General features: G+C 47.9%; 2 protein-coding genes across 3 annotated transcripts in view; one reads left to right on the top strand and one right to left on the bottom strand.

The window, feature by feature from the left end:
• Window positions 1-11823, top strand: part of glis2b (GLIS family zinc finger 2b) — a 205043-nt gene extending 193220 nt beyond the window's left edge. For both annotated transcript variants that reach the window (XM_038820096.1, XM_038820097.1), the window contains exons 5-7: window positions 4411-4544; window positions 9628-9746; window positions 10385-11823. In XM_038820096.1, coding sequence (XP_038676024.1) covers window positions 4411-4544; window positions 9628-9746; window positions 10385-11199 — 1068 coding nt within the window. In that variant the 3' untranslated portion in view covers window positions 11200-11823. The remainder of the gene's footprint in view (window positions 1-4410; window positions 4545-9627; window positions 9747-10384) is intronic.
• Window positions 11824-16729: 4906 nt separating this feature from the next.
• The window catches only part of pam16 (presequence translocase associated motor 16), a 7140-nt gene continuing 1368 nt past the window's right edge, over window positions 16730-22501 (bottom strand). Inside the window, exons 2-5 of the mRNA XM_038820671.1 lie at window positions 22240-22324; window positions 20749-20885; window positions 19006-19071; window positions 16730-18241 (exon numbers count right to left, since the gene is read on the bottom strand). Coding sequence (XP_038676599.1) covers window positions 18149-18241; window positions 19006-19071; window positions 20749-20885; window positions 22240-22324 — 381 coding nt within the window. The 3' untranslated portion in view covers window positions 16730-18148. The remainder of the gene's footprint in view (window positions 18242-19005; window positions 19072-20748; window positions 20886-22239; window positions 22325-22501) is intronic.

The following is a 22501-nucleotide window of genomic DNA, read 5'->3' as shown; positions in this document are numbered from 1 at the left end:
GTCAGTGCTGAGGGGAGTGGTGCATTGTTGGAGAGTCAGTGCTGAGCGAGTGCTGCATTGTTGGAGAGTCAGTGCTGAGCGAGTGCTGCATTGTTGGAGAGTCAGTGCTGAGCGAGTGCTGCATTGTTGGAGAGTCAGTGCTGAGGGGAGTGCTGCATTGTTGGAGAGTTAGTGCTGAGCGAGTGCTGCACTGTTGGAGAGTCAGTGCTGAGCGAGTGCTGCACTGTTGGAGAGTCAGTGCTGAGTGAAATCTGCATTGTTGGGAGAATCAGTGCTGAGGGGAGTGCTGCATTGTTGGAGAATCAGTGCTGAGTGGGGTGTTGCACTGTTGGGAGAGTCAGTGCTGAGCGAGTGCTGCATTGTTGGAGAATCAGTGCTGAGTGGGGTGTTGCATTGTTGGAGAGTTAGTGCTGAGCGAGTGCTGCACTGTTGGGAGAGTCAGTGCTGAGCGAGTGCTGCATTGTTGGAGCGTCAATGCTGAGCGAGTGCTGCATCGTTGGAGAGTCAGTGCTGAGGGGAGTGCTGCATTGTTGGAGAGTCAGTGCTGAGCGAGTGCTGCATTGTTGGGAGAGTCAGTGCTGAGGGGAGTGCTGCATTGTTGGAGAGTCAGTCCTGAGCGAGTGATGCACTGTTGGGAGAGTCCGTGCTGAGCGAGTGCTGCGTTGTTGGAGCGTCAATGCTGAGCGAGTGCTGCATTGTTGGGAGAGTCAGTGCTGAGTGAAATCTGCATTGTTGGAGAGTCAGTGCTGAGCGAGTGCTGCATTGTTGGGAGAGTCAGTGCTGAGCAAGTGCTGCATTGTTGGGAGAGTCAGTGCTGAGCAAGTGCTGCATTGTTGGTGAGTCAGTCCTGAGCGAGTGATGCACTGTTGGGAGAGTCAGTGCTGAGCAACTGCTGCATTGTTGGTGAGTCAGTGCTGAGCGAGTGATGCATTGTTGGAGAGTCAGTGCTGAGCGAGTGCTGCATTGTTGGAGAGTCAGTGCTGAGCGAGTGCTGCACTGTTGGGAGAGTCAGTGCTGAGGGGAGTGCTGCATTGTTGGAGAGTCAGTGCTGAGCGAGTGCTGCATTATTGGTGAGTCAGTCCTGAGCGAGTGATGCACTGTTGGGAGAGTCAGTGCTGAGTGAAATCTGCATTGTTGGGAGAGTCAGTGCTGAGGGGAGTGCTGCATTGTTGGAGAATCAGTGCTGAGTGGGGTGTTGCATTGTTGGAGAGTTAGTGCTAAGCGAGTGATGCACTGTTGGAGAGTCAGTGCTGAGCAAATGCTGCATTGTTGGAGAGTCAGTGCTGAGCGAGTGCTGCATTGTTGGAGCGTCAATGCTGAGCGAGCGCTGCATTGTTGGGAGAGTCAGTGCTGAGTGAAATCTGCATTGTTGGAGAGTCAGTGCTGAGCGAGTGCTGCACTGTTGGAGAGTCAGTGCTGAGCAAATGCTGCATTGTTGGAGAGTCAGTGCTGAGCGAGTGCTGCATTGTTGGAGCGTCAATGCTGAGCGAGCGCTGCATTGTTGGGAGAGTCAGTGCTGAGTGAAATCTGCATTGTTGGAGAGTCAGTGCTGAGCGAGTGCTGCATTGTTGGAGAGTCAGTGCTGAGGGGAGTGCTGCATTGTTGGAGAGTCAATGCTGAGCGAGTGCTGCATTGTTGGAGAGTCAGTGCTGAGGGGAGTGCTGCATTGTTGGAGAGTCAGTGCTGAGTTAGTGTTGCACAGTTGGAGAGTCAATGGTGAGCGAGTGCTGCATTGTTGGAGAGTCAATGGTGAGCGAGTGCTGCATTGTTGGAGAGTCAGTGGTGAGCGAGTGCTGCATTGTTGGAGAGTCAGTGGTGAGCGAGTGCTGCATTGTTGGAGAGTCAGTGGTGAGCGAGTGCTGCATTGTTGGAGAGTCAGTGCTGAGCGAATGCTGCATTGTTGGAGAGTCAGTGCTGAGCAAGTGCTGCATTGTTGGAGAGTCAGTGCTGAGCGAATTCTGCATTGTTGGAGAGTCAGTGCTGAGCGAGTGCTGCACTGTTGGAGAGTCAGTGCTGAGCGAGTGCTGCATTGTTGGAGAGTCAGTGCTGAGCGAGTGCTGCACTGTTGGAGAGTCAGTGCTGAGCGAGTGCTGCATTGTTGGAGAGTCAGTGCTGAGGGGAGTGCTGCATTGTTGGAGAGTCAGTGCTGAGCGAGAGCTGCAATGTTGGAGAGTCAGTGCTGAGCGAATGCTGCATTGTTGGAGAGTCAGTGTTGAGCGAGTGCTGCAATGTTGGAGAGTCAGTGCTGAGCGAGTCCTGCATTGTTGCAGAGTCAGTGCTGAGGGGAGTGCTGCACTGTTGGAGAGTCAGTGCTGAGCGAGAGCTGCACTGTTGGAGAGTCAGTGCTGAGCGAATGCTGCATTGTTGGAGAGTCAGTGTTGAGCGAGTGCTGCACTGTTGGAGAGTCAGTGCTGAGTGAATGCTGCATTGTTGGAGAGTCAGTGCTGAGCGAGTGCTGCATTGTTGGAGAGTCAGTGCTGAGCAAGTGCTGCATTGTTGGAGCGTCAATGCTGAGCGAGTGCTGCATTGTTGGGAGAGTCAGTGCTGAGTGAAATCTGCATTGTTGGAGAGTCAGTGCTGAGCGAGTGCTGCACTGTTGGGAGAGTCAGTGCTGAGGGGAGTGCGGCATTGTTGGAGAATCAGTGCTGAGTTGGGTGTTGCATTGTTGGAGAGTTGTGCTGAGCGAGTGCTGCATTGTTGGTGAGTCAGTCCTGAGCGAGTGATGCACTGTTGGGAGAGTCAGTGCTGAGCAACTGCTGCATTGTTGGTGAGTCAATGCTGAGCGAGTGCTGCATTGTTGGAGAGTCAGTGCTGAGGGGAGTGCTGCATTGTTGGAGAGTTAGTGCTGAGTGAGTGCTGCATTGTTGGAGAGTCAGTGCTGAGGGGAGTGCTGCATTGTTGGAGAGTCAGTGCTGAGGGGAGTGCTGCATTGTTGGAGAGTCAGTGCTGAGCGAGTGCTGCATTATTGGTGAGTCAGTGCTGAGTGAGTGCTGCATTGTTGGTGAGTCAGTGCTGAGTGAGTGCTGCATTGTTGGAGAGTCAGTCCTGAGCGAGTGCTGCATTGTTGGAGAGTCGGTGCTGAGCGAGTGCTGCATTGTTGGAGAGTCGGTGCTGAGCGAGTGCTGCATTACAGACTGTTACAGACTCTGTTACAGACCCCGAGGCCGCAGGGTCTCTGTTACAGACCCCGAGGCCGCAGGGTCTCTGTTACAGACCCCGAGGCCGCAGGGTCTCTGTTACAGATCCCGAGGCCGCAGGGTCTCTGTTACAGACCCCGAGGCCGCAGGGTCTCTGTTACAGACCCCGAGGCCGCAGGGTCTCTGTTACAGACCCCGAGGCCGCAGGGTCTCTGTTACAGACCCCGAGGCCGCAGGGTCTCTGTTACAGACCCCGAGGCCGCAGGGTCTCTGTTACAGACCCCGAGGCCGCAGGGTCTCTGTTACAGACCCCGAGGCCGCAGGGTCTCTGTTACAGACCCCGAGGCCGCAGGGTCTCTGTTACAGACCCCGAGGCCGCAGGGTCTCTGTTACAGACCCCGAGGCCGCAGGGTCTCTGTTACAGACCCCGAGGCCGCAGGGACTCTGTTACAGACCCCGAGGCCGCAGGGTCTCTGTTACAGACCCCGAGGCCGCAGGGTCTCTGTTACAGACCCCGAGGCCGCAGGGTCTCTGTTACAGACCCCGAGGCCGCAGGGTCTCTGTTACAGACCCCGAGGCCGCAGGGTCTCTGTTACAGACCCCGAGGCCGCAGGGTCTCTGTTACAGACCCCGAGGCCGCAGGGTCTCTGTTACAGACCCCGAGGCCGCAGGGTCTCTGTTACAGACCCCGAGGCCGCAGGGTCTCTGTTACAGACCCCGAGGCCGCAGGGTCTCTGTTACAGACCCCGAGGCCGCAGGGTCTCTGTTACAGACCCCGAGGCCGCAGGGTCTCTGTTACAGACCCCGAGGCCGCAGGGTCTCTGTTACAGACCCCGAGGCCGCAGGGTCTCTGTTACAGACCCCGAGGCCGCAGGGTCTCTGTTACAGACCCCGAGGCCGCAGGGTCTCTGTTACAGACCCCGAGGCCGCAGGGTCTCTGTTACAGACCCCGAGGCCGCAGGGACTCTGTTACAGACCCCGAGACCTCCAGTCAGGTTACAACAAACCAAAATCACGAAAATAGATTAACTGCTGATATTGTGGTGATGTTCATGGGAGCTAACTGCGCACACATTGGCTGCCGTGGTTTTTTAAAAATCACGATGGTGACTTCAGAAGCACTTTATTGGTTGTAAAGTGTTTTGGTATGTCCTCAGGTTGTGAAAGGCGCTATAGAAATGCAAATCTTTCATTTAACTTCTGATGCCATGGAACAATGTTCTGTGAAAGGAACCGTGACCTCTCCCTCTTCTGGTGACCTCTTGTATTACAGTGTAACCAGCTCTTTGAATCACTCCAAGATCTGGTGGACCATGTGAATGACTTTCACGTAAAACCTGAGAAAGAAACTGGATACTGCTGTCACTGGGAAGGCTGTGCACGGAGAGGAAAGGGATTCAATGCCAGGTATGTGAAACCCCGCAGGGTCTCTGTTCCAGCGAGATATTGGTTTAAATGGAGCATAAACAGCAGGGAGGCGTGGGCTATAATGGAAAGACATGTATCATGTCTGAACTACAGTTAGACCCCCCCTCCCACCCAGCACTCCCAACCTTAGAGTAATTCCCTGAGGGTAAACTCTAACTTAATTGTTGCTAAGCATCCCGCTGATGTTAAATGCGAAGGTATCCCAAAACCCATAAGGGTAACTTGGTAACACAGGTTCTGAGTGGTGTACTGGGAGGAAAGATATGCAAACCAGGGAGGTCCAGTCATTTTGTGATCAATGAATAAAGAATACATATTAACTTAAAAAGGAAACACACAGCAAGAAGGACTATAATACACTACACCAGTACATGTACAGTACATTCCCGTCTGGGTCACTGTCTGTGTGGAGTCTGCACGTCCTCCCCCTGTGTGCGTGGGTTTCCTCCCGGGTGCTCCGGTTTCCTCCCACAGTCCAAAGATGTGCGGGATAGGTGGATTGGCCATGCTAAATTGCCCGTAGTGTCCTAATAAAAAAAGTAAGGTTAAGGGGGGGTTGTTGGGTTACGGGTATAGGGTGGATACGTGGGTTTGAGTAGGGTGATCATGGCTCGGCACAACATTGAGGGCCGAAGGGCCTGTTCTGTGCTGTACTGTTCTATGTTCTATGTAACTACACTGATAGCTATACACACACAGTAATACATGAAGATACCCTTTTCCCCATCAACATCCAATATTATATAACTCTATGAGCGAAATCCAACAGATAATTGCCTCGCACAGGTTATTGCTCCGCATTTGAGGAAGCAGTCTTCAGTTTCAGCGAAGGCCTAACCACCTGCCTTTTTACAGGGGAGACTGTTTCCTGCAGCTGGGGGTGGCTATGATGGCAGCTGCCTCTACTGTGTCCCTTTCTCATGATGTGCTATGGATATATAAGGGCAGCACGGTGGCGCAGTGGTTAGCACTGCTGCCTCATGGCGCTGAGAACACGGGTTCGATCCCAGCCCCGGGTCACTGTCCGTGTGGAGTTTGCAAATTCTCCCCGTGTCTGCGTGGGTCTCGCCCCACAACGCAAAGATGTGCAGGTTATGTGGATTGGCCATGCTAAATTGCCCCTTAATTGGAAAAAAAAAGTAATTGGGTACTCTAAATATATTTATTATTTAAAATGGCACCCTTTTCCATTTGTTGGAAAATGCTGCAGGATGAGGGCATAGTTGGGAAGGCGACTCTGCTCAATCACCAGCGTACTCTCGCTGTCCACCAGCGTACTCTCGCTGTCCACCAGCATACTCTCGCTGTCCACCAGCGTACCCTCGCTGTCCACCAGCGTACTCTCGCTGTCCACCAGCGTACTCTCGCTGTCCACCAGCGTACTCTCGCTGTCCACCAGCGTACTCTCGCTGTCCACCAGCGTACTCTCGCTGTCCACCAGCGTACTCTCGCTGTCCACCAGCGTACTCTCGCTGTCCACCAGCGTACTCTCGCTGTCCACCAGCGTACCCTCGCTGTCCACCAGCGTACTCTCACTGCCCACCAGCGTACTCTCGCTGTCCACCAGCGTACCCTCGCTGTCCACCAGCGTACTCTCGCTGTCCGCCAGCGTACCCTCGCTGCCCACCAGCGTACTCTCGCTGTCCACCAGCGTACCCTCGCTGTCCACCAGCGTACTCTCGCTGTCCACCAGCGTACCCTCGCTGCCCACCAGCGTACTCTCGCTGCCCACCAGCGTACCCTCGCTGCCCACCAGCGTACTCTCGCTGTCCACCAGCGTACTCTCGCTGTCCACCAGCGTACCCTTGCTGTCCACCAGCGTACCCTCGCTGCCCACCAGCGTACCCTCGCTGCCCACCAGCGTACCCTCGCTGCCCACCAGCGTACCCTCGCTGCCCACCAGCGTACCCTCGCTGCCCACCAGCGTACTCTCGCTGTCCACCAGCGTACTCTCGCTGTCCACCAGCGTACTCTCGCTGTCCACCAGCGTACTCTCGCTGTCCGCCAGCGTACCCTCGCTGTCCGCCAGCGTACTCTCGCTGTCCACCAGCGTACTCTCGCTGTCCACCAGCGTACCCTCGCTGCCCACCAGCGTACTCTCGCTGCCCACCAGCGTACCCTCGCTGTCCACCAGCGTACCCTCGCTGTCCACCAGCGTACTCTCGCTGTCCACCAGCGTACTCTCGCTGTCCACCAGCGTACTCTCGCTGTCCACCAGCGTACTCTCGCTGTCGGGTAGCCTGTCCAGAAAAAGGGGGTTAGCACTGTTGCCTCACAGCACCAGGGACCCGGGTTCTATTCTAGCCTTGAGTGACTGGCTGTGTGGAGTTTGTATGCTCTCCCCGAACAGGCGCCGGAATGTGGCGACTAGGGGCTGTTCACAGTAACTTCATTGAAGCCTACTCGTGACAATAAGCGATTTTCATTTTTCATTTTCCTGTTTACTGTGTGGGCAGCACAGTGGGTAGCACTGTTGCTTCACAGCTCCAGGGTCCCAGGTTCGATTCCCGGCTTAGGTCACAGCCTGTGCGGAGTCTGCACGTTCTCCCCGTCCGGGTGCTCTGATTTCCTCCCACAGTCCAAAGATGTGCCGGTTAGGTACATTGGCCATGATAAATTGCCCCTTAACTGGAAAAAAGAATTGAGTACTCTAAATTTACAAAAAAAGAGAAAAAAATGGATATATCAGAGAATCCCTAAAGATTCTCTACAGTGCAGGAGGCCATTCAGCCTATTATGTCTGGAGTGACCCTCTGAAAGAGCACCCACTGAGACCCATGACCCCACCCTATCCCTTTCAGCCTAATATTTGGACACTTAAGGGCAATTTAGCGAGACCAATCCACCTAACCTGCACATCTTTGGACTGTGGGAGGAAACCGGAACTTGCAAACTCCACACAGACAGGCACCCGAGGCCGGAATTGAACCCGGACCCCTGGAACTGTGATGCAGCATTGCCACCCGGGCAGTTTTTCCCATAGCCTTTAGCATATAAGTGCTAAAGGCTATGGGAAAAATATCTCTCTTATTTTTTTTTAAATTTAGGGTGCCCAATTCATTTTTTCCAATTAAGGGGCAATTTAGCATGGCCAATCCACCTACCCTGCACATCTTTGGGTTGTGGGGGCGAAACCCACACAGACACGGGGAGAATGTGCAAACTCCACACGGACAGTGACCCAGAATCGAACCTGGGACCTCAGCGCCGTGAGACAGCAGGGCTAACCCACTGTGCCACCGTGCTGCCCAAAAATATCTCTCTTCTAAATATCCCTTATCTCTCCACCTCTTCTGCACCACATTATTTTCCCCATAGGTAAACAGTTGTTTGGTTCACTGGTATGCTAATTTGCATATCAAAATACCTCTTCAGCTAGCTGCATTTATCTCCTTTTATCCCCTTTCTTCATCTTACTTTATCCCAATTTCACTTTTTAAATCTTATTTTTCCCTAATTCTTATTTTTAAATTTTATTTTTTTTAAATTTTAGATTCCCCAATTATTTTTTTCCAATTAAGGGGCAATTTAGCGTGGCCAATCCACCTACTCTGCACATTTTGGGTTGTGGGGGCGAAACCCACGCAGACACGGGGAGAACGTGCAAACTCCACACGGACAGTGACCCAGGGCCGGGATCGAACCCGGGACCTCGGTGCCGTGAGGCAGCCGTGCTAACCACTAGGCCACCGTGCTGCCCTCTTTTTTTTCCCTAATTCTTAACACCATAAGCAAACTACTGCTAATGCTGGAAATGAGAAATATAAACAGAAAATAATGGAAATCCTCGGCAGGCCAGGCAGCATTTATACTGTAGAGAGAAACAATACTGAGACAGATCTTGCTGAAACTATCTTGGTGTGTTAATGAGGAACGCTGCTATGAATGTGAAAATCTAACAGCACATTCAGGTGATTAACAGATAGGAGTTGTGAATTTCCGAAACCTGCTGCTTGACTTACCTTGTCCTCCCATTTGCTCCATGCAAAGTCACGCTCGCCCTCATGTACAAATTTTGTTTTCCAATTAAGGGACAATTTAGCATGGCCAATCCACCTAACCTGCACACCTTTGTGTTGTTGGGGTGAGCCCCATACAGAAACGGGGAGGATGTGCAAACTCAACACGGACAGTGACCCGGGGCTGGGATCGAACCCGGGTCCTCGGCGCTGTGAGGCACCAGTGCTAACCACTGAGTCACCCTGCCGCCCAGGATGAGCAGAGTTAAGCAGAGATTTTAAAATTGCAAATCTTTTAAATGTTAATTTTTGCCTTGTTTTTTTCTTCCTGCCTCCTTCTCTCTCATTATCCAATCTTTCTTTTCTTCTCTTTCCTTCTTTCTGGACCTAATTTGACGCTAATTCACCCGATTTCCTTCTCTATCTTTCCTGTTTCATTCTCAACCTTTAAATCTGATTGTTAAGGAGCTCACCAAGGTTTCAGTTGCCCTCACACTTCACTCCCACAGAGTCAGAATGAAGTAAGATTCAAGCTGAAATTGCAGAGAAAGTAGTTTTGTTCCAATTGAGCACAACCGAGCCCAATGTTTCAGGTCAATGATCTTTCACCAGAACTGGAAGAAATTGAAGATTGAACCAGTTATTAGGGTCAGTGACAGGGTGCATGTGGGGCGATGGGTGCGGTGTGGGAGGTTTGGGAGGCTGGCGATGCTTCCTTCAGCAGGAAGAAATTCAAAAAGGATCTGTGATAGGATGGAAAGCGGGCGTGATTAAATTACAAAAGGGATGATGATGAAAGGCAAGTTGTGGGGGGGAGTAACGGGACAAGCAAAGACAAAGAATGGTGAAGAGGAGGTGTAAGTGGTTGCAGCAAAGAGAGGAAGGGAAGCATCTGGCTCACATGCTCCAGGAATGTATTTTATTTCAGATTTCTATCATGATACTTTGCTTTTTTTCCTCTTGTGGTTTAGCTGTGGGGGTAAATGTTTCTTCTGTTTGGAGATGTTTTAATGTTGCAGCACCCATTCTCTCTCTCATGTGCCCACCCACTCAGTGCAATGTGTCAGGGTTACGGACTGATCAGTGTCTCCATTGACCTTCAGGTACAAGATGTTGATCCACATCCGAACTCACACCAATGAGAAGCCACATGGCTGCCCGACCTGTAATAAGAGTTTCTCTCGCCTGGAGAACCTGAAAATCCATAACCGCTCACACACAGGTAAAATGGCGGGGAGCAGGGGTCACAGATCAGTGGGTTGGCTGCAGGGTTCACATGCCAGTGTGATCTGGGGGGAACCACAGGTCAGAGTGGGTGTGTGGGGGAGGGGGGGGGGGGGGGGGGGGGGGCAGAGGTCACAGGTCAATGGGCCAGTGCAGGGCATGATGGTCACTGATGAGAGTGGAGCTGGGGGTTGTTTACAGATACGGAGTGGGACTGGGGTGAGGGGCAGTGGTATGAGTGGGGCATGGGAGGGAGTTGGCGGTCACAGGGACTGGATGGTCACAGATAAGTGAGTGGTCTTGTCAATCTCCAGTTGCTGGGAGCAGGGCAGTGGTTGTCAATCTTCCCAGGTCGATCTCAGCGTTTGCATCTCATTTTTTGGCCTGTGGAAGCCAGGATTGCAGAAAGTAATCAAAGTGAAGATAAGGATTGATGATCAAATCCCCACTTGGATCCAGTAGTACTGAGAATGCAGCTGGAAATAGCTGCTTTGGTTTGCCTAACAAGTTCTTTATGTTCTCTCAGAAGAATAGGATTTATTATTGTCCTATTGCTGTTGGTTTGGATATTGTTACTCAGGTACATGTGATTTCCCACATTCCAATGGCTGAACATCCCCTCTGCCTCTCTCCCAGGTGAGAAGCCCTACATCTGCCCTTATGAAGGCTGCAACAAACGATACTCCAACTCCAGTGACCGATTCAAACACACCCGGACACATTATGTGGACAAACCATATTATTGCAAGATGCCTGGATGCCACAAGAGGTACACAGATCCCAGCTCCCTCCGCAAGCACATCAAAGCTCATGGGCACTTTGTGTCTCCAGAACAACAGGGAATGTTGAAACTTCGACAGTCAACCAAGAATCCAATATCAGAAATGCCTTACTTAAATGGGACACAGATCATCATTCCAAATCCAGCTGCCATCTTTGGAAACCACCCCTTCCAGGCCCTGGGAGCCTCACTGCCAATTCCAATACACCCTGCACCCCTGGACCTCAGCCCTTTGACATGTGGCACTGTTGGACCTGCTGCGAACACAGCCATTCCGAGCTCTGTCATTTCTCTCAATAACACCCCAATAAACCTCGCCAAGACATCTTTAATGGCATCGCCATTTTCTGCAAGTACCCTTGGACTTCCATTGATGTCCCTGGTGGCTGGTTCTCACGGGAACCTCGAAAGACTGTCGGTACCAAAAGGGAAAGTAGCAGCCTATAGGAAACGGGATGGGACGGTTAAGGGTCGCTCTTCAGAGAAAGGATTGTATGAGAGGGTTGAGGCACGACTACGACCTATGACAGAAAGCCTCTCGATGCACCCAGGAGCTGTGATAGACTTGTCAAGTGGCATTAACACCCTCCCTGGTGTCGACTCTCTCCCTCCTGGTTGGGTGCTGATTCCTCCAGGGTCAGTATTGCTCAAACCAGCTGTCGTAAACTGAATTTGGTCAATTACTGCTGCGGTGTTCACCAATAGAGGCAACAATTAGAACAAGCCTGGGGTTACCAAGCCAGTACTGAGGTTAAACAAAAGACTGTCGGTAATTCACCAACCTCTTGTTCTTGGATTGAACACATCAGCCAGTTTTATTTTGTCTTCAAACTAAAGGAAAATGGATGGTGGTGACCAACACGTTGAATTTTCAAGACAGCAACAGCATATTTTACTCCAGGGGGAGATACTCTTCGCATCTGACTGCCCAGTCTCCCTCGCTGAAAGTCCTTCTGAAGACTCAAAGCTTGCACAAGTCTGAAAATAGCCAGATGCAAATGATGCTGTCGCCATGACACTAACTAAATTATAAATGGGAGACTCACAACTCTTCTGGACACTTTGGATTGCTGTTACTTTAACCAGCAAAGATCTCTTTTTGTTACGTACGAGATCTTCGAGATAGGTCAATCAAGATATTTATCAATTATTGGGATCAGAATTAGAGATCAGTCAACAGATGAGGTTCAAAATTGCAGTTCATGCAGTTTAGATCGTTTCATATCAACTTCATTGCTGAGAAATAATGGATTTGGCACCAGAATGATTATTAGGGTGTGGCCGGGGAGTTGTTGGGGGGGGGGGGGGGGGGGGGCACAGGTTTTTCAGCACCCAGGATCCAACCAATCAGCCTGTTCTGCAGAGAAGCACTTTGTATTGTAGTAAACCCAGCAGGTGGGTTCTTTTGGGCTTTGCTTTGATCTCATGAACACAGTTTATTCAGCCCATTAATCGAGGGGCTCATAATTCTCAATAAATACCATCACAACTCTCAGCATTTTGCCAAGAATTGAAGCAGTGATCGCTTGTCTAACTCCATCCCTCCAACCAACAAAGTGTGAAAAATAATTAAATTAGGACATTTATTACAAAATTTTTAAAATCACACAAATATATTTCTGAAAGTCACGTGTATATAGTTTATATAAAGATCCACACTTATGGTAAATATTCATATAAAAGCAAATTCCATGACAGTGCGTGTGCTGCATCAGAAGAATACTAATAATAGAGGGATTAGGAACAGTGTGACAGGGAAAGTATTACAGGAAGTAACTGTAACATCTACAGGAAGTGCAGATTATATGCACCATTATTAATATATGTTATAGATATATAAAAATCTCCTATTACTTATTTAAGGTGTAGGTGCCTGTGTGAGTCTGGATTGCCATTGATAAGAGATTTGCTCATGGAGTTTACCCATTATCTGCAGTTTTTGCTTCTGGACGATTAAGCTTTCTTTACAGAATCACAGAAGCTAACAGTACTCAAGACCTTTCAGCCCATGACTGCACAGCTCTTTGTTAGTGTAATCCAAAAATCATCCCATTACACCCAAAGTCGTATATCAATCCCAAACTAGTCCTACACTGCACTTTCCCCACAGCGCAATATCTATCTGCAAACTAATCCCACAGCCCTGTTTTCTCTCCGTATTTGTATCAATCCCAAAGTAATCCTGTGTGCTCTCCCCATATAGCCCTGTACCTTTTTTGATTTCAAACATTTATTCCCTCCATCCCTTTTCACTGCTGTCTCTAAATATTCGATCAGACATCAGATGGGCAGCACTGAGCATTTAGGAAATCTCTGAACGGGTCAGTTACATGCTGCTGTTTTAGCAAACAGTGCAACTTTTAAATGGTACATTTTGTTTTTCTCTTACTATTTGTAGAAACTAGCTGCTATGTGGAACAACGGGATGCATTTGAATTCATGCCAATAGATATTTATGAAATCAACAATCTTTGACACTTGGTATTTTTACTCTAGTTCCATTCAATATTCAGTATCTAATTCTGACCTGAAAAGCATCCCTGATTTGGCAGCCTTGCCTTCAGCTGCCAAGTCCCTCACCTCTGGAATTCCCTCCCTAAATATCTCTCTCTACCTTTAAGACACTCCTTAAAACCTACCTCATTGACCAAGCGTTCAGTCATCTACCCTAATATCGCCTTATATGGCTTGGTGCCACGTTTTGTTTGCTAATCGCTCCTATGAAGCGTCTTGGCATTACATTACAGGTGCTATAAAAATGTAAGATGTTGTTCACCAGTGTATTTTAGTGGAGTAACCTTTAAGTCAACACTATCGAGTCTGGAGGGCACTTGATCCCGACTTAACGCTCATTGACTAATTGTAAATACAAGTTGCTCCCATTGTGACTCAAGAGGACCACAGATGCATGTTATCCCAGATGCCCAACCATCAATTTAGTGCAGCTTCTCAAAGGAAAACAGACTAAAGAGTAACCAGTCAAGAGTCATTTGGGCACGCACTGAAGTAAATGGAGTGGGACAGTGAGCAGTAATATAAAGCGAGTGTGTCTCCAAACCACCAGAGGGCTATTCAACATGCACACCATCGAACTGGTCAATGGGGTGGATGCTGAGCAATCAGCTTGATAAACAGTAAATCCCTTTATGCAGTGTACTTACAGACCGATTAAAAATAGTCTGTGGGGTGATGGGACATTATCAATAAAAATACAGAGGAGCTACTCAGTTCAGTAGCGAATTACACTAGAGCACACAGCAAACTGGAGAATCAGTGGCAATGGGAGGTTTACAACTCAGCGAGAACGATTGGTGAGTGACAATGCAACGAAGACCCATGGCAAAGAGCATCATTCAACCCAGTGCGATTCGAGCATAGTACTTACTACTCTGTATCCTTGTTGATGGGAAGACAAGATCATGTTGTTGAAATGTGTGTGCGTGTGACAAAGCATACATCGTGTGTGCTGCTTGCCAAACCATTTGTAAACCTCTTTGTTTGTTTATAAGTAGTTTATTAATTTTATGTGCAAGACAAAGAAACAATTATCTTTCTGCAGGCTGTGCAGTGAGCTGCTGTTGACTATACTCAAGACTCCAGTAGGTCTGGATTTCTATCCCTCTCTCCTAGTATTAATAAGCTAAATGATAATGGATTAAGCTTTGTTCAAGGTGGGCTGTACAGTGTGTAAATCATTGAACAAGGTCCATTTGGGCCTGGATCAGATTACTGCACATTCCATGTTTTCGCAACAGTATTTTTAACATGTTGCAAGTGCCTTTTTACACTAGAATATAAGTAGGTGTGGCTCCCCTAATGGAGACTTACTGGGTAGCATTAGTTGTTAAGGCTCAAGCTGATGCCATGTACTGAAGTCCTCTTTTTAAGAGGAAAACTACAGAATTTAAGGGAAAGATGTTAATAAAATTTAATTTGTTGACTTACTCTGTGTTCCAAGATGGCTTCTTTCTTTGTCTTTCATTTGATGCCCAACCCATTCCTACCTAGAGCCTCATGTATCAGTACCACAGGCACAGTCCAGAATCTCCTAATGGTCATTTTTCATGTTGGTGGAGCTATTCAGTCACTTGCGTATGCAGCCCCTGCCCCATCCTTACTGTATCCAAAGTGATTTCTTTCATTTCTGAAGCTCAGTCACTTATAATATAGGAAATGTAGCAGCGAATCTGTTAACAGCAAAAGGCCCTCAAACAGCAATGAGATGAATGACTAGAAAAGCTCTTTGTGATGTTAAAAGGGGGGGAAATAAAGGGAGATGAGAACTGGGCGGATACACATGATTAGTATACTACCACCATTACACATGGTAACACCACCCACCAGGTACGCGGTACATACTCGTGCGACTCGACCAATGTAGTCTACCTCATACGCTGCAGGAAAGGATGTCCTGAAGCGTGGTACATTGGCGAGACCATGCAGACACTGCGACAACGAATGAACGGGCATCGTGCGACAATCACCAGGCAGGAATGTTCCCTTCCAGTCGGGGAACACTTCAGCAGTCAAGGGCATTCAACCTCTGATCTCCGGGTAAGCGTTCTCCAATGCGGTCTTCAGGACACGCGGCAACGCAGAATTGCCGAGCAAAAACTTATAGCTAAGTTCCGCACGCATGAGTGCGGCCTCAACCGGGATCTTGGGTTCATGTCGCATTACATCCACCCCCCACCATCTGGCCTGGACTTGCAAAATTCCACCAACTGTTCTGGCTTGAGACAATTCACACCTCTTTAACCTGGGATTATCCCTCTCACTGGATCTGTAATGATTTGATTACCCGCAAATGCTCGCATTCCAAGCATTGTCCAGCATCTCTGACTTTGTCTATATAAATGTTTCTGGAACATACCTCTCCATTCACCTGAGGAAGGAGCAGTGCTCCGAAAGCTCATGTTTGAAACAAACCTGTTGGACTTTAACCTGGTGTTGTAAGACTTCTTACTGTGCTCACCCCAGTCCATCGCCGGCATCTCCACATCATTAAATTTATTAGAATAAAGTATCAACACAGGCTGGTTGGGCTGAACACTGCTCTAATTGGTAGTCTGTAATGCTGTTGTGTTTCCTACTTCAGACCTGTGGTTATATTTCCAAGTTTCAGTGGTTGTAATGCATGTGGGACGTCCTGAGCTTCTGGAAGGTGCTTGTAGAAATGCAAGTTTTTCTTTTGCTCTAGACGCACAACAAATGTTTCAAGATTTTTGAAAAGAATTACAGTGTGACCTGCAAACTATGTCCACAGTTGTGCGGTAACATATTCCCTGCATTCCAATAATTTGGCGTTTACATTAAAACACAAAAGGCAGATTATTCAAGACTAATGGGACTTCACAGCAGTATAATGGACAGGTATCAGGGCCGTCATCTTTGACTCTGTGAAATGTACAGCTCCTTTACAGTAAAAAAACATACCCCAAACGCAAATGAAAACAGAAAATGCTGTAGACACCCAGCAGGTTGGCAGCATCTTTGGAGAAACAGCTTTGAGAAAGAATGAATCACAGATCGGAAAATTTAACTCTGTTTTTCTATCCATATGTCCTACCAGACTGCTGAACATTCCCAGTATTTTTGTTCACATTTTCAATTTCAGGCGTCTGGTGTATTTTGCTTTTGTATTGGCCCCAAACTCAAATATTTGGTGTTGGGATGGAGTACAGAGCGCCATAAACTATTTAAATAGCTGAATTCCAGAAATATTTGAAAAATTCTCAAACGCAGAGGCCCAAAAATCTCTTTCTCACAGTTTCATGAGGAAAATACACCGGGCTATACCACAAGAGCTGCTATTTGTACAGCACCTTTAATATAAAACAGCACGAAGGGCTTCACGGGACCATTTACAAACAAAATTTGACACCAACTACAAGAGTGACCAAAAGCTTAGTCAAAGGTAGGTTTTCAGGAGTAATTTAGAGGAGCGAGATGCTGTGATATTAAGGAAGGAATGCCAGAGCTTAGACCCAGGGAGCTGAAGACAATGGTCCATGTGGAGCAATGAAAATCAGTAATATGCAAGAGACCAAGACTGGGGGAACACAAAAGATTGTAAAGCAGAGGAGGTTACCGCGACAAAATGTACTCAGGACTCACTGATCATTTGCTCAATTCCTTGGATTATCCAGTTTATCAACTTAAGACAAAGCTAAGCAAAATGTGAAAGCGCAGAAATCTGGTCATATCTGGGACTGTTTTATTCATACCTTTCCAGTTTGACCCACTCCTCAGAAAAAGCTGCAATCTTCGACAATCTTTACAATGGACGGAACTGCTGATGCACTAAACATTGTGCTTCAGCGATAATTAAATAAGCAGTTACTGTGTCCAATTGAAACTCTCAGCAAATCACCGCTGACAAGTTTTTATTTACAACCAGTTATATAGTATTTTCAACATTACATTAATGAGTTAAAAAAAATTAAAATGGATCAAGTTTTAACAGGTGTGTGTGTAGCTGCAATAAATCTCTTTCGCGTTCCGGGAGTTCAAGGCAAGAGTAGAGATGATTGCTCTAAATAAACTCAAGCCCAGGGCCCAGTTACATTATTTGGCACACAGACAAAGTGACTGAAGAGTGAGGTAAGTTCCATTTCTTAGTTACATCACAAAAGAAACACTGAATTGTTCTACACAGTAGAACAGAGAGGAGCCTCAGCTGATTACTATTTAAAGAAGAAACTTAATCTGACCTGTGCATTTGGTGAAAGTCAGGTTCAAACCACTGTTGCACCACAAATTATTCCTCCTACACAGTCCAATAAGTACATGGTTTACAATTGGTTCAAGGTTTGTTCAGTACCAATGCAAGCCAGCAATTCAGTGCAATCCCCAGAGCTGGCACCTATCCCAGTGCTTCGATCCGGGGGGCTCCCCAGAGCTGGTACCTATCCCAGTCCTTCGATCCGGTGCCATCCCCGGACCTGGTATCTATCCCAGTGCTTCGATCCGGGGGGCTCCCCAGAGCTGGTGCCTATCCCGGTCCTTCGATCCGGGGGGGGCTCCCCGGAGCTGGTGCCTATCCCAGTCCTTCGATCCGGGGGGGCTCCCCGGAGCTGGTGCCTATCCCAGTCCTTCGATCCGGGGGGGGCTCCCCGGAGCTGGTATCTATCCCAGTCCTTCGATCCGGTGCCATCCCCGGAGCTGGTGCCTATCCCGGTCCTTCGATCCGGTGCGCTCCCCGGAGCTGGTATCTATCCCAGTCCTTCGACCCGGGGGCTCCCCGGAGCTGGTGCCTATCCCGGTCCTTCGATCCGGTGCCATCCCCGGAGCTGGTGCCTATCCCAGTCCTTCGACCCGGGGGCTCCCCGGAGCTGGTATCTATCCCGGTCCTTCGATCCGGTGCCATCCCCGGAGCTGGTATCTATCCCGGTCCTTCAATCCGGTGCCATCCCCGGAGCTGGTATCTATCCCGGTCCTTCGATCCGGTGCCATCCCCGGAGCTGGTATCTATCCCGGTCCTTCAATCCGGTGCGCTCCCCGGAGCTGGTATCTATCCCCATTCAATCAAGGACTGAACACATTTGATTTTCCACATATAATTTATACAGTAATGAATAAACAACTAAATAGAATGTGAAAGTCAAGGTATCTTAGGGTCATGTCTCGGATTGTTTCGTCTGTTCCTTTCTCACTCGATCCATTTCTTCAATCTGTAGCTCCTCGTCGAGTCTCTCCTTCGCTCTCACCACCTGCCAACAGTAAAGATTCATGTTAAAAGTTCAAAAAGGCGCTAGGAATTTACAAAGTCCACTTAAGTGCTGAATGAAGATTAGAGTGCATGTTTCTACAAGTTTGTAATAAAATTGACTTTGGGCTGGCCAGTAAAACACACCCTCTTACCAGCAGAGGATATTGGATAATGAATAGTAACAAGTACCCTGCCTGGTTTAGCCCAAGTACAGCCAAGCTGAGATCAGTCAGTTCAGGGAAGGACCAGGAATCTTGACAAGCGTCAGTGCTGCACTGTGCATTACAACCATCCACTACAGGAGCTCAAAAGACAAGATTCAAACCTGTCTATGTTCCGGAAGAAAATTGCCATCAATTCGCTAAAATGCTAGTAATTAATCGAATCCTTTGATAACATGCTTCAAAATTGAAAGTCAAGGCAGCACATGGCACAGTGGGTAGCACTGGCACTGAGGACCCGGGTTCGAATCCCAGACCTGCGCCACTGTCCGTGTGGAGTTTGCACATTCTCCCCGTGTCTGCGTGGGTTTTACCCCAACAACCCAAAGATGTGCAGGCTAGGTGGATTGGCCACGCTAAATTGCCCCTAAATTGGGAAAAAATATAATTGGGTATTCTAAATTTTAAAAAAAAATTGAAAATCAATCAAGAAAGTTGACTTTTATAGACTTTAATGTCTGACTAACTTCAGGAAGACATTTAAGACAGGAAGAGATTTGACTTTGCTGCTACAGGTGGAACTGTGTAAAGTGTGAAGTCTTACCTTAGACTGCAGATAAAATGATCCACCCACTGTCTTGTCGTTGACTTTGAATAAATGCTCATAGTTCTGTTTTCAATGAAGAGGAAAAAAAACAAAAAATCACGGTGAGAATGCTTACTGAGGCCAGGGGATGGATGGAGAAGAGCACTGATTAATTTATAAGAATCTGTTCTGTGTCAGGATTGACACCTGTACCTACAAGACGGATGCCTCATTAAAAAATGTTGGCCATCTCCCCCACACAGAACACTGTGTTGGCAGCTTAAACCCCCAACTTCTGCCTATTTCCTCTGTCATGTGAGAGTACCTTTAAGAAATGGTGTGTATATATAAATATCTGTAGTGAGAGTACCTTTAAGAAATGGGTGTTTACTACTGCAGTGATGTCAGAGTGTGGGTGGAGCTGGGCTGTCTGTCAGCTTTTTATTTTTGTTTTTGAGCAGGCTGCAGGGTGTGTTTTAGTTTCGTTTTCAGTGTTGGAGATGAAGCCAGACAGAGCAGCTGTACTGCTGTTCTCTCTGCCATCAAAAGACTATCTCTTGATCATTTGGTGAATTCAGAATTATAAATGTTTTCAGTAGTGACTTTAACCTGATGTGCTTCTGTTAAAGGTTTTGTTTTTAAGTCGTATGGATGTTAAAAGGAAAGCTTAAAGGATTACTTAGTGTTGTATTCTTTGGGGGTTGTATTTGAATTAATGGTTGCTAAGATGTTCACTGTATGTTTTAAAGAGGTTAACTTGAGTCTATAGGATAAACATTGGTTTGCTTTGAAAACATACTTCTCCATTTCTGCTGTACCACACCTGTAGAGTGGGCCACGTGCTCCCCAAACCACAATCGATTAAAAGTTGTGGGCCAGGTGAACTCCATGCTACATTTTGGGGTTCTCTAAACCCTGGCCCATAACACCTCTCAGTAAAATGACAGTCCAAATCAAGATTTGGTTTAGTGTCAGTACTCTGGTTGCCTGAGCATGGACTAAAACTACCAGTTGATTCCGTTGGGTTCAAGGTCAATGTATTCTCCGTTCGACTCCTCTGCACCTTAATGCAAATTTTCATTTCACAACAAAAAATGTCTGACCATTGAGAATGTCTCTTACCACAGACTATTTGGTCAGTGTCCAACACAGAGCCCTACCTGGACAGTTATTTATTTCTCTCTTATAGGCTGCACTGATCACAAACCAGTGAATCTGGGACACACATTGAAGATTATCCAATTGATGTGCAGGTTTGCAACTCAAAGGGAAGTTAAATGTGCATACGCTCCCAGTGTAATACTGAGGAGTGCTACATTATACAAGATGCTGCCTTTCAATTGAGTTATTAAACTGAGGTTGGGTCTCATATAGATGCAGAAGGTTGTTGATTTGGAAGAACAACCGGGGAGTTTGCCCGCATTCTAGTCAATATCTGTTCAACTAACACTTCCAAAAGTTATTTGGTCAGGTCATTCATTTGCTGCTTGTGGGAGCTTGCTGTGCACAAATTACTTGTCACATTTCCCTAAATTACATAGTGAGTGCGGTTCAAAAATGCTTCATTGGAACTTTATGAGACATTCCAAGGTCATGCTAATATGCTAAATAAATACAAGCTTCTTTCTTTCTTCTCCCTTACCATCATTGCAGTTCTAGCTCCACTCCAGCCCTACATAATAGTTTAGACAAGGTAAGATTGTCACCTGGATACTTTAGTTGCCAACAGTTGTTGAAAGCAGCAGCAACTGCAGACCTTACCTGCTGGATGTCTGCCGAGTTGAGCTTTGTGACATTAAGAATCTGCTGTGCTTCCTGAAGTGACATCCCGGAGATGCTGGTGGCAGCTGCCGACGGTCGGCCAGATCGCCCACGGGCATCTGCTGCAGCTCTACTTGCTGAAAGTAAAAGGGATGCAAAACAGGGACCAGTCACAAACCCCATCAAACAAATCAATATACTGTAATGTCACACTTAGAATGACACATTCAATAGTAGCGTGCATTCAGCCCGTCGAGGAGACTACACCAATCCTCAAAAAAAGCACGTTACCTAGGCCCATTCCCCACCCATCCTGCCCTATCCCCGTCACCTGCACACCGCTGGACATTAAGGGGCAATTTAGCGTGGCCAATCCACCTAACCTGTACATCTTTGGACTGTGGGAGGAAACAGCAGCACCCAGAGGAAACCTACAGACACGGGGAGAACGTGCTAACTCCACACCGACAGGCACCAAAGCCAGAATTGAACCCTTATCCCTTGTGCCGTGAGGCAGCAGTGCTAACCAGTGTGCCGTGCTGCCAGTTACTTCCATGAGGCGATTTATGCTTGAAAAGGAGAAAGTTGTACAGCAGGGCTGAGAAGGAGGTGAATGGGACTAAAACAGAAACGGACAATCTCAGCAGGTCTGATAGCATCTGTGGGGAGAGGGGAGCTAACGTTCCGAGTCTGGATGACATCTTTGTCATGGTGAGTGGACACATTGGATGGAGCCAGCACCGGCATAATGGGCTGAATGGTCTCCTGTTCTGGAAGATTCTATAAAGTGTCAGCAGGATTGACAATGTTTCCTCCCCCCCCATTTCTTGTGTTTTTAATTTTTTTAATATAAAAGATATACTCTTCTCCTTTTCAAATAAATTGACTATGAACTATGATTAGGAAGGGCAATGTACATGTTGGATTCCATAGTTGCCACCAAAAGCTTAACCCATCAATAGCATCTGTGGCTCATGTTTGAGTCAGCAGGTCACAGGTTCCAGCCCCACTCCCGGAGACCGGACTCCCCAACACAGTATCGAGGGAGTGCTACACTATTTCAGATGCTGTCTACCTTAGGTGGACGCGAGAGATAATGGAGTCCTATTGAAAGAACAGCTGAGTTCACCTTAGGGTCAGTATTTCTCATATTCTTTTTTTTTTTTTTTAATTTAGATTACCCAATTATTTTTTCCAATTAAGGGGCAATTTAGTGTGGCCAATCCACCTACTCTGCACATTTTTTGGGTTGTGGGGGCGAAACCCACGCAGACACGGGGAGAACGTGCAAACTCCACACGGACAGTGACCCAGAGCCGGTATCGAACCTGGGACCTCAGTGCCGTGAGGCGGTTGTGCTAACCACTAGGCCACCGTGCTGCCCGGTATTTCTCATATTCAACTAACATCAATCACTAAAACAAGTTTGCAGCGGACACCGCCACTTTAATTCAGCTTTGTTTTAAAACACCAGCCGCTTCAATCACTCACCAGCAAATTCCTGCCTCACTGCGCGAGCAAATGCTCTCCCCACAACTTGGGCTCCCACGATGATGATCTGAGCCAAGTACCTGGCCTGCAGAGAGAAGGCAGACAGTTACATCCCAGCTTCTGGACAGCAGCCTACTGCACATCTGGAAGTTAGATTTGTATCTTCGAGCAGCAGCTTGTGTTTGTTACGTTTGCCACTCAATATCGTACCGAGTGCGTGTAATCTCCACTAGCTCCACGACCCTTAGCTAGCTGCACTCCA

Source organism: Scyliorhinus canicula, chromosome 15 (assembly GCF_902713615.1).
Source record: "Scyliorhinus canicula chromosome 15, sScyCan1.1, whole genome shotgun sequence".
Taxonomy (NCBI): Eukaryota; Metazoa; Chordata; class Chondrichthyes; order Carcharhiniformes; family Scyliorhinidae; genus Scyliorhinus; species Scyliorhinus canicula.
Note: the sequence above shows the minus strand (reverse complement) of the source record. Positions and strands in the feature narration are given on the sequence as shown.